This window comes from Pteropus medius, unplaced genomic scaffold, assembly GCF_902729225.1.
Source record: "Pteropus medius unplaced genomic scaffold, Ma_sr-lr_union100, whole genome shotgun sequence".
NCBI lineage: Eukaryota > Metazoa > Chordata > Mammalia > Chiroptera > Pteropodidae > Pteropus > Pteropus medius.
The window spans coordinates 688,719-706,763 of record NW_024350319.1 but is presented as its reverse complement, the minus strand read 5'-3'; the positions used below and the strand labels follow the sequence as shown (position 1 = coordinate 706,763).

The 18,045-nt window shown below is 41.8% G+C and overlaps 1 protein-coding gene across 1 annotated transcript in view; it reads right to left on the bottom strand.

The window, feature by feature from the left end:
- Positions 1–17,704, bottom strand: part of CACHD1 (cache domain containing 1) — a 198,476-nt gene extending 180,772 nt beyond the window's left edge. The window contains exon 1 of the mRNA XM_039838488.1: positions 17,244–17,704. Within this exon, the coding sequence (XP_039694422.1) occupies positions 17,244–17,489 (246 nt within the window). The 5' untranslated portion in view covers positions 17,490–17,704. The remainder of the gene's footprint in view (positions 1–17,243) is intronic.
- Positions 17,705–18,045: the final 341 nt, after the last annotated feature.

Genomic DNA, 18,045 nt, shown 5'->3' with positions numbered 1-18,045 from the left:
ACTATAAATCCCAAAAAAAACTGTTTCTTAAAATCCAATAAAATGTGTACTTATATTCATTTGAAAATATATTAACCATTATTTAGTTTCAATCACTAAATGAACTAAATGCAGGCTGTAATTAATAATCCCATCCCAAAGTAGCAATTCTCTTCATATTTTTTTTCCTAAACATCGTCATGGAATAGACACAGTCCATCAAGAAATTAGGGTAGGGCAAATAGACATTGGTCAAAAAACTAAAATTTTCAAAACACAAAGTATAAAGTATCTGCCCCCAGGTGCTTAGAAATAAGATTGTGTCTGAAACACATTGCATCATGAAACAATGATTAAAATGTATCTGTAATAATGTTTATAAAATATACACTCCACCAGCACGGTTAATTCCAAACCATAGTCACCCCATATAAAGCTAAAATTATATTCTAATATATAAAGTATTAGAATTGCCTTCTATACTAATTGCTTTAGATTCTTCCACTAATCAAGTAAACAGTTCCAAATTATCGTGCTAACATGACAACATCAAGTACGTCCTATGTTTAACTTTAAATAACTTAAAGATTTACAAATAGTGTGAACTTCATGCACAGTTTGATAACCCTGCCTCCATGATGGGAGAGGAGTCCAGCATAAACAAGACACTAGCCGAAAGGATCAAAATCATTCCCATATTCTACTGCTAGAATGATAACAGGGATAACCGTAATGAATCGTAATGAACGGTGTTAGCCCCTGCTGCCCAAATCACTAGATTGTACAGCAGTCATGAAATGGGGTGGAATCAACCTCAAACCCAGCTCTAGGAGTAGGTCCTGACTGGCACAAACTTATGTAAATCCAATCAGGGTGAACCCCAGGCATCCTCCAATGAGTGGAGAAGGGAGATGTCTTCTTCTAAAAAGTGTGATGTGCCCCTGAAAGGCCTGGAATCACTACACTCATTTTATGACAGGCAAAACCAGCTTGAAGATTAGCTAACACCTAGATGGTTACAGAGCCAGGAGAGTAACAGGGGGGGAAAAATGGAGGCAGGGTTATCAAACTGTGCATGAAGTTCATGCTATTTGTAAACCTTTAAGTTATTTAAGCCAATAAATTATCCTTATTCTGTAAGGCTGTTTGAGGAGAGATGGATTGTTACTTACAATTCAAAGCATCCAAACAGTCCCAGATGATGATGATGATGAGTCTGTCACATATATACACTGTGACCCTTAACAACCCACCCAGGGTGAGGCAGGCATTACTTTTCTATTTATAAAGTAAGAAAACTGAGGTTATAAAAAGGAAAAAAGGACTTGTCAAAAGTTACATTGTTGGTAAGCTAAGACGCCAACTGCCTTTGATAATTAATGTCTTGGCACAGAATATCTATAAATATGAAGATCACCAATGTTGTCTCATATTTTCTATACTGAATAGTCTTATTTTTATTTTATTTTATTTTTTTGCATCTTTATTCTGTTGCAGCTGTCCTACTTTTTTTCAAATCACAACCCTGACCCATTGGGCCTTTGTTGATGTACATCATTAAATACATTTTATCATATTTAAATGAAATCACAAAGGTAAATGTGACAATACCACCCTATGAAGAATAAATACTTTCATTACTCTCCCTGCCTCCATGTCTGCCTCCCTTCATTCCCCAATCCTCACCACCACCACATACAACTAGGCTAGGGTATCCAACATCTAGAGGTATGTTTCTGAAGTAAAAGTCAACTTCCATCACTCTGGTGCCTAAAATCCTCCAAAGGCTTCCCATTTCAGCCAGAATAAAATCCAAGCTTTTGGTCTCCACAGCGATCCTATCACCTCTTCTCCTCCTCCACTCCCAGCCTCCTTCAGCACCTCAAACACACCAAGCTCATTCTTCTCTCAGCCCCTGTGCGTCCTACTCCTTCCTGCAGCTCCTTCCTAGGCTGTCTGTTCCGGAGTCATGCCTCAGCTCAGCTCAGCTCAAATAGCAGTGCCCCTACCACCCCCACCGCCCCCAGCCGGGGGGCCTCCTTTGAACACATTATCTCCTTCATAGAACTAAGCAGGGTCCAACGTTATCTTTAACTTTTGCATATTTAATATCTATCTCCCTCTTCTAGAACATAAGCCTCTCAAAGGCAGGGACTCTGTTCTGCTCATCATTGTACTCCCATACCTAGGGCAGTGCTGGGACAAAACAGAGTGAGGTCAGTAGTTATTAACAGGCTGATTGACTGACTAAATAAATCTAAGAAACTACATGGGCCACTTTAACCCAAACTTTTAAATAATGCTTTGCTTTTAGCTGAAAACAAGAACCGCAAAATCCAGAACTGTTTTAAAGATTTCTTATCCTGGATTACACTTTTTCTAACTGTGGGTATCATTATTCTTTAAGTAATGAAAGCAAACCTCTTGTGGGGACGATGTCACTTAAAAAAAACTTATAATAGTAGAATGTGGAGAGCCCTCATAAGGAAAAAAATAGATCTGAATTTTAAAAATTTCACCTCTCAGAACTCAACAATAAGTAGGCACATTGAAACTTTTGGGAGTAATGGAAATGTTATAAAACTGAATGGTGGTGATCACTGTACAAAAATTTACAGACTTAATAAAATCAGTAAATTGTTTTTTAAAGTCAACAATAAGGAACCAATCCAATTTAAAAATGGGCAAAGGTTTTGACATTTCACCAAAAAATATATACTAATGGCAAATACACACATAAAAAAAAATGCTCGGCACCATTATCCATCAGGGATAGAAAACCACAAAGAGATACCACTTTACACCTTTTACAATGGCTAGCATTAAAATGACTGACCCAATCAAGTTCTGGTAGGGATGTGGAGCCATTGCTAGTGGGAATGCAAAATGATATAGCCTCTTTGGAAAACAGACTGGCAGTTTCTCACAAAGTTTAACATACACTTAATATATGACATAATAATCCCACCCCTAGAGACTGGAAAACATATGTTCAAAGAGAAAAATTTGTACGTGGATAAACATAAGAATGTTTGTAAGAGATTCAGAACCTCGAAAAAATTCAAATGTTTTTCAATTGGTGAATGAACAAACTGGTATACATACACAATGGAATTCTATTCAGCAATAGGAAGGAATGAACTATTGATAAACACAGTATCAATGAATCTCAAATACATTACACTAAATTTAAAAAATCAGACTCAAAGTGCATACCATAATGCATCCATTTATATGATATTCTAGAAAGACAAAATTACAAAGATGGAGATGGTTTTTAGGGGTTCCAGGTGAGAGGGTGGGGGTGGACTGACTACAAAGAGAATTTGGAGGGAGTGATGAAACTGTTATGTATATTGGTTGTGGTGATAGTTACATGACTGTGCATTTATCAAAACTCATGAACTCTACACCAAAAAGAGTACGTTTTCACACTCATAATAGCCATCAGTAAGATGGCTATTATATATATAAAAAAAAAAGTGTTGGCAAGGATGTGGAGAAATTAGAACTCCTGTGCATTGCTGATAATATAAAACAGTGCAGCCACTACGGAACACAGTATGACTGTTCCTCAAAAAATTACACATAAAATTATATGATATAGTAATTCCACTCTGAGTCCAGACCCAAAAGAACTAAAGCAAGAACTCAAATATTTGTATACCTATGTCCATAGTAGCATTATTTAAAGTAGCCAAATGATAAAAGCGCCCAAGTGTCCATTGATGGATGAATGGACAAACAAAATATGGTAAATACATACAATGGAATATTATTCAGCTTTAAAAGGGAAGGAAATTGATTCAAGCAATAAACATGCATGAACCTTAAAGACATGGTAAGTGAAATAAGTCAGTCAGTTACAAAAGGACAAATATTCTGCGATTCTATTTATACGAGGTAAGGCGAGGAGTCAAATTCATAGAGATCGAAAGTAAAGGGTAGTTGCCAGTGGCTGGGGGAAAGGGAAGTGAGGAATTACTGTTTAATTGGTACAGAGTTTCAGTTTGGGAAGATGAAAAAGTTCTGGAGATGGATGGGGTAAAGCCAGCACAACAATGTGAATGTATTTAATGTCACAAAACTGAGTAAAAATGGTTAAAATAGAAAATTATGCTATGCATATATTTACGATTCTTTAAAAATAATAAAAGCTTGATACACTTCATAAGATTTTTGTTCTAAAATTTCAAAGTCACATTAAAAAGTGATCATTGCTATTTGCGAGGTGGTAAGAACAGTATATTTTACTGTATATAAATCTATGAATGAATGAATCAATCCGTGTAATACAATGGAGAGGAAGTATATCTGAATCATTACTACAGGAGTTCATTACAGGCACACCTCAGAAATATTGCGGGTTTAGTTCCAGACCACCGCAATAAAACAAATATCACAATAGAGTTGCACAAATTTTTTAGTCTACCAGTGCATATAAAAATTATGTTTACACTATACTGTAGTCTAATACATATGCAATAGCATTAGGCCTTAAAAAACAATGTACATACCTTAATTTAAAATACTTATTGCTAAAAAATGCTAACCATCATCAGAGCCTGTTGGAAAAATTGCGCTCATAGACTTGCTCAACCCAGGGTTGCCACAAACCTTCAAATTGTAAAAGATATAATAGCTACAAAGTGCAATAAAGCAAAATACAATAAGCAGGGTTTGTCTGTATTTTGCTCAGAGTTGGCTCTAGCCGTTTTATTATTTTGCCAAGAGAAAAAAAATAACATGGGAAGCATAAGTCTTTTTTTAAATTCTAGATATAAAACAGTGAAGGTATATTTCAGTTTTTTCTCCATGATGTATTTTAATGAAGCTGGAGTCTCCCCTCTCTCTCTACTGGAAGAGAAACAAATGGCCTGCCAAAGACGATCCAACTTCCAGACCTCTACAGATCCAGGGTCTCTCACCATGCATCTTTACCTTCGAATGGGTCTTCATTTGTAAGGGCGTGACTAAAAGAGTTAGTGGGAAACAATTTTACTTGCATTGATTAGAAATAAGAATCCAAATTACTCACTTGCATCACTCTTCTGCTGGCATGCTAAAAGTCAGCTCCTGGCTTTCTCTCAGTTCTTCAAGTATGCCAGAGTCCTGCCTCTCAAGATCTCTAAACGAGCTCTTCTCCGTTGGCACATTAGTCCTCCAACCCTCCTTTGACTCTTGGTTTTTCCTTCTGCTAGTCCCCCAACTCCTCTGATTGGCTCCTTTTCCTTCCGCTAGCCCCCAACTCCTCCCAATTGGTTCCTCCTCCTTGTTAACCAACTCCTCCCCTGATTGGCTCCTCTTCCTTCTGCAAGCCCCCACCTCCACCTCCGATTGGTTCCTCCTTTTCATTACCTCCTCAGATTCCTTCCCATACCACCCAGTCCAGAGTCAATCACTCCCACTCATCCTTGTCCAACAAAATTTAACTGAGTGAGTCTTAGTGCCAAGCACCATTCCTCAAGAAAACTGCATGCACTGAACAATATCAAGCTTACCTGGGGCAGGGATGTGCTTGGAGTGTTGGAGGTACTGTGTGGGGGTGTGTGTGTGTATATATGTGCGCACATGGGAATGTGAAGGGTGGAAGCTTGGTGAGAGAAGGGGAGGTAACAGATAAGGCCACAAAGATATCGGAGGCCAGATCACATCCAGCTGTGACGGCCACTGTAACTTTACTACAAGTTAGATGGGAACCTTTAACGAATTTTAAGCAGAGAAGTGACATATCTAACATATTTTTAAAGGCTCTCTCTGGTACTTTAATAGTCCTGGCTCCTTCATAACACTACTAAAAATTTATATTTATTTATGTGATTATCTCTTTCATAACTATTTCCCCTAGTAGGTGGTATATTCCCTAAGAATAGGAATTGTCTCTTTTTTTAACCACAAACCTGGCATATAATATGTGCTCAATAAATAAATTAACCAATGAATTTAACCTGTAGGATAAAGTAGCTCTAAGCACATAATTTGCAAGTATGCACATTTTTGTTTTTATATTCCTAAATGTCCTCAATATTTGGACCCCCGACTTTCTCTAACATGAAGAAATTAAATGACGGAAGCACCTAATAGGGTCCTAATGTGCTTGATACCCTGCTAGACACTTTCATCTGAAACACTGACAAATCTTTAGTAACAAGTAAAGACTCAAGACATTTCACTCTAAGTCTAGCATAAATAATGAAATTAACACAGGAGACATAGTAGTAAAAGTTAAACTAGAATAGAAACTACCAGAAAGTCTACTGTTTGAAGATGGGCATACAATTTCCCCAGTCCAAACATTTTGAGCCCTCACCACATACCAGTGACAGTGATAACAAAACCATGATTATACAGATGAATAAATCTGGGCTCTTTCTTGTGGGAGCTCATGCTCTAATAACTCTCATTTATATAAAGCTTTACTGTTTGCAACTCTTGTCCACATTATCTGAATGTACACATATACGCAAATGAAAATTTCCAGGCCTCCTTGATGGTCACCTGAATTTACATTATCTCCAGGATCTCAACCCATAACAAATGAGATTGGTTTACAATCAGCACAGAGTCTAGTCCCCTCCAAGGTTACCAAGGGGCAAATATCCCCATTTCTCTCAGAGTCAGTGAAATCCACTCTAGATCCAATAGCCGAGATTGTCAAAAACCTCGATTCTCCTGGTTTTCTCCAAAACTGCCCAGGGCAGCAACAACCTAGTGAGTTTCCCAGGGAGGGAGCAGATCAAGCAGCAAAGAACAAAAAACTGGCTCTCCTGCATTGGTCAAGGGCAGCTGTCATTCAGAGAGGCCACTATCCAAGCAGAATACAGCACCCAAACCACTTCAGCACTTCCTGTCTCTGAGCTGCCAAGAGAAGCACTGGCTTTGGAGAAAGCCAATCAATAAACATGGAAGAAATTGGGACAAGAGAGTTCAGTATCTTGGCAGGGGCACAGGGAGCAATCAGGTGGACAAAAAAGTCCCATGAAGTTTCATCTGAGTTAGAAAATGACTGAGGATGGACAAGAAACCCAACAGGTCTTTCTACACCACTCATTTTCCAGAGATGAGTGTGATGATCACAGAAAAGCTTTTAGAAAATTTAAATAAACACACATATTCCACCAATAAGGCCATAAAAATATCCTTAAACCATTTATAAATATTGTATCAGGGAGGTGATACACTTCAAAATTTCTTCAAATATCTTTTCATGGTTATACATAGCACAATAATTGTCAAGGCTTTATGGCTTCCCTGTGATTTTTTTTTCTATATAGAATTCGCACTTTATTTTCTAGTGACATGAAAATATGAAGACTATTTTAAGCTGGCTATTATTTATTTTATACACGGAATCAGAGCAGACTGATGAATCTGTACTTCAGAGTGTTTATGAATCATTAATTTCTAGCCATTCCTCCTTTAAATTAAGATTTTTTTTAAAAAAAGAAACTTGGCTATCATCTACTAGACTTAGTTTGTCTTGTTCCCTTAACATTCGCCTTATCAGCTCTGCCACAGCTGAAGTGATTCCAAATTGCTTTATGACACACTTGGATTTTCTCCTGCTAATAATTCCTCCTTCCTGTCCATGACTGGCAGGCTTCTTCAACACTGCAGTAATGTGGGACAGCTAATTATCTACCAATCCACCTTGCTATTCCACACTTGGCAACTTTTATCTGCACAGGACAGCTGCACTCTCCTCGTTTGAAGTAAAATGTCAGTCTCTGCTAATGCAACAAGACTTACATCACTAATGATGTCTCCACACTTTGAAGAAACAACTCAAAGCCTAATTAAAAATTCAGATTCATTCTCACTAGCGTGTGGATTTTCACTGCCCTTCCACCAAGGCCTCGGAGTAGCTTTTAAAATACTCTATGCAAAAATAAAATTTAAGAAAATATCCAAGGGGAATGAAGAAAAAAGTGCAGCAGTCTTGGTTCTTTGCCAGAGTCTTTAAAATAACTGTTATAGTTCGAACAGAACCAAGATGTTATCACATGTAATAGATAAGAATTTACTCTACTGGCATCTATCCTACGATCATAATAAAGCACATTATTTCCAAGGAACTGTGGACCATAAGCTACTTTTCAGTTGATCCATTCTGGTATTGAGAAACTTTTCTAAATGTAACTAACTCAGAAGTCATTTGACTATATAAATCTGAAAAACAAGAAATTTCTTTCGAAATCAGGGCAAAGAGGGCAAGGTAAAGAGGCATTTGCATGACATCATGGCATCTTGTTTCATTATCAAATCAAACAACAACTCCTTTAAAGTAATACTGCTACTGCAATTTTCACACACACAAATAGAGGGTAAAGGAGGAAAGAAACGGAAGAAATGAGAAAGAACTTCAAATTTCTAATGTCTATGAATGGCTGCAGAGAGATGCAGGTCCTGAAATTCAATTCTAAAACAGAACTTTGCCTGAAAATTATAGGTGGAATCTCTTTCTGTAGCTTTTACACAAACAAACATAAAAAAAAAACAAAGCTGTTCCTCCCCTCAAGTTTTATATTCTTCTTATTCTTTATCTTTTTAATAAAAAGTTAATTTTAGTGGTTGGTGCAGATTCACAATTATAAATAGCTATTGATCATTTAATTTTAGCTCTTTCAAAAAATATCTAAAACACTGTAGTAAGTCTAAGATTTTATTTCTTCAGTGGCTCACTGACTTCTAGGTATTTAAATAACTTTTTAAAAAGCCAGTCAGCTGTCAAATTATACTATCAGCTTTAAGTTCTCAGCCATAACGTAAGCCAAACACTTTTTTCCCCCAAAAGAGGAATGAATGTAAAGATTCTTAAGTAATGTTGCTTTCCATTGCAAAGCGACCTTCTCTTGGAAAAATGGCGCTCCCACAGGATACCACAGTATTGTGAAAAGGGTCAAAAAGCCAAGAGCCCTAAGACCAAGATGAGTTCTAAGCCTATCACTTACTACTGGTGTGATCTCCAGAGAGTCACTTCCCCACAGCGTCTGTTTCTCATCTGTAAAAGGAGGGATTTAGATCTGACTTTCTCTCTGGTCCTTCCCAGATTTCATGGCACCCAGTGATCTGTGTATCTGAGAGGTCAGGGAGAAAAGGCATGCCAAGGGCAGACCTGCTGAGCCTGGATTTGTACAACCCATCAGGGCGGACCACAAGACCACAGTGGGAAGCCAGCCAGCCTGTCTGTGAGCCAGAAGCAGGGAGACCACAAAGCAGGCCCTACCCAGAACTGAACTTGGGAAGCAGAGCCTAGATATGGAGCAGGCCCTGGCAGCTGATGGCTGCAAATGGAGTCTAAATCCTAAGTCACTTCAGCTGAGTTTTATAGGTACCATGCTTTCTCCAGATCCCTAGTTCCTCTATCCCAGAGCACATCTCCTCTAAATATAAGGGAATCAGGCAGAGGCAGCAGCTAGTTCTCAACTCAAACACTGGTGAGCTACTGCCAGTCATGTTGAGAAAAAGGGGAGAATCTATTTAAGATGCATGCAAAGAGAGAAATCAGGTACTGGCCACATTGTTTGAGTCCTAATCTAGCCCTGCCCAAAGATCTATCACAACCTGTTCAATCATGTAAGGCAGTAGGTTCCTTTCTTGTTCAAGCCAGTATCAATTGGTTGTTCTGTAACCTGCCATGTAAGAACTCTCAAACATAAAGTATCCACAGATCTCACAACTTGACCTCGGTCTACTTCTGACCTTGTCCTTCTAGCTTTCTAAACTCCAAACCTTAATGCCATCTTTCCATTCCTCAAAGGTGCCATTACAAAGGAGTCTTCCAGAATGCCACTCTTGGACAAACCACCTCTTATTCATTCCACTTTTTCCAGGAGATCAATCCCTTTCCACTTCCCCCAAAAAGGTTAACAACCCTGACATACTTTCTCCAAGCATTTGGAACCTCCTCTCTCATAACATTCATTGCATCAGAAATTAACTGATATGGATATCTCGGACCTAACGTAGTGCCAAGCACCAAATAAACGTTCAACAACTATTTATTTTAGTAACTATGATGACAGGGAGCTCATCTCCCAAAGAAATCCAACTTAGAACTCTTCTATCAGAAAGTTTTCCTTTCTATTACACAGAAACTTGCTTCCCCATACCTTTACATACAAACACCAATTTCATCTGCTGGAACACACTGAATAATTCTAATCTAGACACTGCAAATTGGTGGCCTCTGGCCTGATCCAGCCTGCAAACATGTTTGGTTTGGCCCACATGGTGGTTTTTTTTGTTTTGTTTTAGTTTTTTGTAAATTAGTTGCCAACATTTTAAGGATGAGGAGATTTCATCTAAAAGCCAGATATCCAGCTTCTCCTGAAAAAGAGTCATGTAGCAACACTAGATCCACATTGCTACTGGGCAACAATTGCAGCTGAGTGGCACCTGCCTCCCTTCAGCCCTGACACGTGCCCTTCATTTACAACAGCAAACACCATTCCCTACTGATCTACAGCTGGCCCACCTCACTCATTTTTGTCTAACTGACCTCTGTAAACATTAGATTCAGCAACTCTGGGTATAATCTAGATTCCATATTTTAGTATTTCTTGCTATGCTGTTTTGACCTATACAAATTGGTTTAGCCTCCCTTATAAGGGACATGAGCTCTCAGAGGAAAAGCTCTGGATGTGGATGCCCTGGATGCTTCTCCTGCCCTCTTCCAGCCTCCAGTTCTGCAAATTGAGGCACCCAGGCTGATCTGCTAACAGTGATCATTAGACAAATATGTATATAGTCCAGCTTTTCCTCTTCAACCCTTCCCTCTTTTCCACTCAAAGATGATCTTGCCTTGTCCCTTTTTCACTCCTTCCTCCTCTGGGAAGGGGAGAGAAGAGGAGTAGGGAGAGGACATGGCCTATGCTGCGTGGAACCTCTCACCCTTGTGGGAGAGAGCCAGGCATGAATATGAGAGCCAGATGACATGTATAAGGGGGAAAAAAACGGGTCTCAGAAAAGCTTCGCAAAAGAAGCTTGACATTGCATCTGGAAAACTGGGAAGGTTGCTGGGCAAAGATACTAGTATTTGTAAAGGGCTAGGGGACACAGCAATGGGATGTCATCATAAAAAATTTAAAGTGTATACCCTCTAAAATATTTGTATTTATTTGTGATTGCAAATGCTATAGATCAGTGTACCATATATTATGTATATTATAAAACATTTTTAAAATACAGAAATTAAATAAGGATGCAAAAAAAAATGTTATGAAGTTGTATATATCTGGAATTTGCTTCAAAATAATCACGGGAAGAGGAAGAGCAGGTAGAGGCAGAGATGAAACCAGCCTGTTAATAACTATTTAAGTTGGCTAAGAGATCCACGGGCATTTTTCTGCTCTTCTTTACTTTTGTATATATTTTTTTCAAATCTTTGTGCTAAAAAAAAAAATTTTAAGCAAATAAGTAACTATGAATAGAAGGTCTAATATTTTCTTCATAAATCCTGAAGGATGATTTTGTACCACATCCCTGAGGTCTGTTTGATAACCCCTGAAACAGAGAACTGCTCACATTGAAATCTACAGGTTATGAAGATGAGATTTCAGTTTCATTCAGGCTTGGGAGCTACATATTTGTTGTTTTCCAGTTCTGTGCTCTGACTCTAAACAGATTGTCCCATATTTATTTGTTTACTGACTTCCTATATTAGACTTCGTGTTAGACATTTATCTTTTAAAAGATATTTCCCTCCATTAGCCAAATGAAGCATGAAGACACGAAAGTTCAGAGCAATTTAAAATTGTGCTGGAAGTTATGTGGTTAATAACTAGCCAAGTCAAAACTGTTGTCTCTGAATGTCAACTGTAATTAAAAAATTAAAATTTTTAAGCCTTTGTTCTCAATTGTCCCTTCATATTTTGAATTTCAACACATTTTTACGCAAAGTTCAAAGATACCCAAAATAAATCCCACTGCACATAATACCAAAATTCCAGAGTTCTGCAAGGTTCCTGTCTGCTCATCCACTTAAGCTCAAGGAAGGAACTCCTCAAGCAGCAACCAGAAATAGCACCAAGTTATAAAGTGTGAAACCATCTCCTTCCCCTCCCCCTGTCACCCTCCAGACTCAACTATGGTTGGCAGGAAAAACATAAGCACAGGAGAGGATGCTAGCTAAGACAGGTATTAGCGGACAGGAAGTAAAGGAAGTCTTAAGCACAAAAGGGACAGTCCATCCGAAGTCATTCGACATGCTTTTCCTTGGGCTCATTCTTACCAAATTCAGCTCAGAGTCACCCATCAATGGTCAGTTTTCTTCTACAGCAAATATTCAATTTCAAGAGAGAGCAAGGCAGCAGGTTTTGCACTAGGGCTTATTTTGTACACAAGGCATAGAATCAAATCACATTATTTGCAAATACAGGTGATTTCCTCCCGTCCCCCAAAACACTCTCTATTGCCTAAGTACACATTCAAAACATCTAAAACATACCATCCCTCGTATGATGGACACAATTTACAGGAAAATATGAATACTACCTAAACATAACTGCATATCAGCATGCAGCTATAGGAGAGCCACCAAAATGTTTATGTCTGTTAACCACAAAAGCTTCCAGGGGTGATGGCCAAAGAAACGAGGTAAGACATGGGCCATATGAAGAGGTACAAGTCACAGCCACCTCCTATTGATGCACTTAAGATATAACCAACTGCTAAGATATAACCAACTGGTCCAGTGCTACCAAAGAATTATTAATGACTGATGAACTAACTGATTTGGTTACCATTCATGCTTGAGGCTGCTGCTGCTTTCAAGACTGGCCTGCGTGTGTGGACGGTTAACTGAAAAGGCTGAGGGAGGAGCAGCCACCATCCATGACCTCGCCAGATGGGATTGGACAGGCCTCCTCTGTACTCCCATAATGCACTGTGCCTCTCTCTACTAAGGTACTAACCCACAGCATTCTAACACCTCTGACTCTGACTAATCTCCTGTATCTAACATCTCTTTTTGTATCTGTCTCCATAATCAGCTGAGAGGTTAAGGGGGCACACCAAGCCTTATTTATCTCATATCCCCAGCTTAGCCTAACCCAAGGCCCCTCACAGAGCAGAAGCACCACCTCCCCGCCCCCAAGTTTGTTGAGCATTTGTCACAAAAATGAACAATAAATTTATACAATGCTGTTCTACTGCATACAAAGGCCTCCCCTTTCACTTTCAGTGCAGCTATTACAATATTACAATGTTGCTCTCTATTTTCAGCCAACACCTCACCTTAGTTGAGCTCTCTGGTTCCTGAAATCGCATCTGTCCTGGCTGCTGCTCTTTCTTCAATTTGAGTTGAAGCTCTAGTTTGTGCTTCTGGTATTTCTTCTGCACCTACTAGAAGGACCCCCACCCGCACTCCACTTCCAGGCTGCATACAGCAGCTGTCTGACCAACCTGCTAGTGTGTCTGCCAAGTTCACAGGGACTATGCCCAGACCGGCAGAGCTGTGTTAGAGCTAACATCAAGGCGGGCACACTGGCCGTGTGCCAGGTTCTTGCTGTTAGGAAGCCTGTATTGTCATATAATGTTAAATGGGCCTTATAAGTGCCTGGTGAAATGGCTCCCAGAGCCAGATATGCCTTCTAACAAGCAGGCATTGTTACTTAACTGTTTTACCTGTGCAATCTTACCCCCTCCTTCAGACTGTAAATGTCAGGGGGCTGTGCTAAAAATGCCTCCTTGTAAATCCCTAAACACCTAGCATAGCGCTCTGTGCACAGTAAGTTTTCAATACTTCTCCATTTAAGAACAACCACATCCATCAACATTTCCCAACCCCAGCCTCACATTAACAGGTGCCTTCACATGCACTCTTTTCATTAGGTCCACAAGACAAATCTCTGGGAAGAATCATTCCCAAATTTGCCAACGAGGATCATCCAACTTTTAAATGGCAAAGCTGGAACCCAGTATAGAGTTCCTTCCACTCCATGATGCTGCTGGATAAAAACTTGTTGCATGAGTGAATAAGAAGCAAGTCTCCTTGGACACAGCCAGTCTCTGCTTCCCAGATCACAACATAGATGGCTCTACTCCACCAGACCCCTGAGGAGACAATGATTAGGTTTTTGACTTTGACCCATGATGTATGATGTCTGCTGCCAGGGGGGCAGTTTTCAGTGGCAGCTTCCCAGGGCACTAGCAAAATTAATTGGCGCAAATAACTAAAAATTTTTAAATTTTCGTCATTACTAAAAAGGAACAAGAGCAACAACAATAAGGGTAGACAGTCTCTACAAGAAAATCTTTTCAAGAAAATCTTAAAGACGGACTGTTTCTCAAACTGTCTCCTCTATCAGCAGGCACAAAACTATGTCGTGGGAAACTACAGTGCTGAAAGAAGGCCTGGTTTTTGTTTTTGTAAAATTACCCTTCGCAACCTCTGGTGAGCAGTACTGCTGCCATTTCAAATGCTGCAACAGGCCTCGTTTCAGGACTACTTTGCAATTTCCCAAAATTAAAAATTGTCTTTAGAGAATTTTAGGCACAGCAGAAGCAATTTAAAGGTCTGAAAATAGGCTTTTAAAATATATACTGACTTACAGAAAGTTTCTCATTAAATAAGATGCTATCCTGAAAGGTCTGCATTGAGCTGGAAATGCCAAGGTCAAATGAAAGGAATCAATCCCTTAATCAAGGGAGGACATTCTTTTCCTGCAGATAAAAGCTCTCCCCAGTCCCCTCATATGGAAGCCTGACCCACTCACCTTAATGCCCACATGAGGCTTCCTACCTCTGAATAACAGATTAGCTCTACAGCTATAAAATCCAACATTCCACAAGGGAGGACTATATAATCTGCACTTTAGGTAATTTACCCCGCATAATTTCAGTCCTACTGAATAAATCCCAAAGGTTTACAGAGGAAAATGTGAGGCTCAAAATCTTTGTTCTAAGGGTCAAAAATCTAACCTGTCTTAGATTCTATTTTACAAGTATCCCCCACCCCGCGGAAAAAAAGCTGGAAGCCTAACAAAATTAAAAAGAGACTCTTTCTCCAATCTTCCCAGACGGAGGCAAGTGGTAGATCATGTACAGCTCAAGAAGAGGAATTTAAATACAGTATGTGCTTCTCCTTTCAAAAAAGGAGAGAAGCCACTTCACATTTTGCCAGACAAAACCCTGTCCCCAGGGAGCCAGTTTCCACAGTGAGGTTGCAAAGGTGTTAGAAAGAGGCCAGTTGGGAGGAGATAAAGGGCCATTTGGGCACAAACCCCCCACCGATCAGAGCTTTTTTCCTAAAGTGTCTCCTTTTCAACAGGGAAGCCTTTTAAAACTACATTTGCTTTGGATCCCTACCTGAATGACAATGTGTTGGGATCCGATTTCACCTTTTGTCAAGGATCGGGTGAGAAACAGTAAAACTGCTGTCAGCATCTTAGAGAAAGCAAGCCCTTAGCTTACATGGGGGGAAATCCCTAAGATCCCTTGTCCAGCCCTAGTGATGGGGTGAAGATGACAAATGCCTACTAATCATACAAACGCAGTTGAAAACAGAAACATGTTAAATTTCCTTTATTAAAAGAGGTGTCTCTATGCAAAAACACAACTGTTTGTGCTCTGAATTGAAACATTCACCACTGAAAAACAAATCCTAGGTTTTTCTTAACATTTTAGTTTCATTTCCTCTAAAAGTCACTTCACTCCTAAGTACTCTGTCAGCAATCATCAGAAATCAGAAAATACATATGGAAAAAATTATAACTGAATCTAAACCTGAAAGATCTGCATAGAAAAGGACAGTTAAATGAGGTAACTTAAAAGCTTGTCTATTATTATGCAAATGAAGGCTCCGACTCTAGCACTTCAGGGCCGGGTGTCTGCAAATAAATACTGTACAGAATTATCTTTGGAGCAAACCATGCACCTTCAACCTCACCTCGCCAATAAAAAAAAAGTCTCAATTATCTTTCACTACAGTAGAAAAGGTCTGCAGAACTTGCTAAAGCAAGGAAAACTGTATCATCCTGGGAGGAGACTGGGGAGGTCGTAGGGAGGGAGGTTAAAAAAAAAATGTCAGAAACCTGAATACCACCAAAGTGACTCAAAACGCCTCTCATTCGCAGTGGTAGGTGGAAGGGTGGTCACAGTAAAATCGAATTCAGAAACCTATTCCAAGAACATATTCCTGGAAACTTCGCTCTTTCGAAGACCACGTTCTTCACCCTTATTGTTTTTAGGATGCATAAGAGAATAAGGTTGCTTTCCAGAAGAATGTTAGAGCAAAGGTTTCAGACTTGTAATGTTACCTCAACCTCTCCTACCCGAAGGGGTCTTTCTGGCCAAGTCGGTTAAAATAACGGCGGGATAGAATCTCCAGGTGGTTGCTGTTTAGCAATTTTTACTACTGTTGGTTATTAGCAGCATCTTCAGGATTCTTTATAAGCCGCGCTTAATCTTTCTGAAGCCCCCTTCCTCTATTGAGGAGGACTCACACCGTGAACAATCTAAGGAAATGGGAAGCCCTTTTCCTCCCCTCCAAAAGGCATATACAAAACAAACCAAAATCGCACAGCGGACATTGTGCAGCCAACAATGGCAACAGCAGAAAGCAACAACAAAAAATCTCCCACACAGGACAAGAGTCGGGAATCTACGAGGAATCTACCACGCCAGCCCCTCCCCCAAAACACCCGCGCAGGGAGAGAGCGCGCGGAGTCAGCACCCCCGGCGGCTCTCCGCCGGGACCCAGGTGGCCCAGGAGCAGCTGCGCACACTCTGGTGCCTACCCTCGCGGCGCCCATCGATGAGCCTCGGCCGGAGGGTCACGAGGAGGTGGTCAGGGGAATAGGCTGGGGGCCTCGGAAAATCGCACTAGCCCGGCGGGGCCGTCTGCATCGGGATGGGTACACAAAGAGGGAAGGGAAGTTTGCAGTGGTGGCGGGGTAAAAAACAGGACGGCGGTGACAATTCGTGCAAATTAGAGAAGGAGTTTCGAGGGAAAAGGAGAATCCTTGCCGAGATAAAGGAGCGTGCGGGGGGAAGGGGAGAATGGGCTCCGTGCAAAGGGCAGCGGCTTCTGCAGGAGAAACGGAGGGTTACCTGAGTGCAGGGAAGAGTTGGTGTGTTAAGTTGGGAGGGGATCGGGGGTCCTGTACAGAGAACAGAGGGATCCGGCGGAAAAAGGCGGGGGGTGGGGTATGTGCATGCCAGAAAGGTTGGTGCACAGTCAAGGGGAACTGTACTGGGGACCCAGTTCTGCGCAGAGAGGCAAGATGCCTAGCAAGTTCGAGGGCTTAACGGGGACCCCATACCTGCATGGTGACGACACCCAGCTCCTCGGCCGCTAGCCTCCGCATCTGGCTCGCCAGCACTTGCGCCTCATCCAGGATGGAGAAGTCGGCGTCGGCCGCGGCACCCAGGAGCCAGCACGCGACGAGGCAGAACAGCCAGAGGGACGGCCGCAGCGCTCCGGCCCCAGGCCGGCCCGGCGAGCCCGGGCAGCAGCGGGCCAGGGCGGCCACCCCCGCCGTCTCCTCTTCCTCCGGCTCGCGGGCCATGCTGCCTCCCCCCACTCCCCGCCAACCGGCTCCAGGCGCCGGGAAGAGGGGAGGGAGCAACGGGAGGTGCGCCCAGGGCCCGCTCGGCGCACCCCGCAAAACTTTCTTCCCCTTGTGCAGGCGCCTCTCCGCGCTGCGGCGGCTTCCAAACTTAGGGGGCGCCCGGCTACAGCGCGGGAGCGCGGGCGGCCACCATCACCGGGCTCTGGCGGCTGGCGGGAGAGGAGGCGGCCGCCCGAGCTGTCTCCGGGACCCCCGCGCCGGCGCAGCCCCCGCGGTGCGGCGGGCGTCTCGGGGAGCGGCGGCGCCTGCACCCGGTCGCGCGGGCCGCGCGCCTGACAGTCGGCGAGCGAGCAGGGAGCCGCCGAGCTCTCCCTCCCCGGAGTCCCCGCTCAGCGAGGCGGAGGCTGCCAGGGCGGGCGGGCGGCGGCACCCAGTGGAGGCGGAGCGGCGCCCAGGCTGCTGCGCTGGGGCAGCCACCCGAGCGAGGAGGGAGAGGAGGAGGTTTAAAAAAAAAAAAAAACTGAAAAGAAAGCGTGGGGGGAAAGGGAGGTGT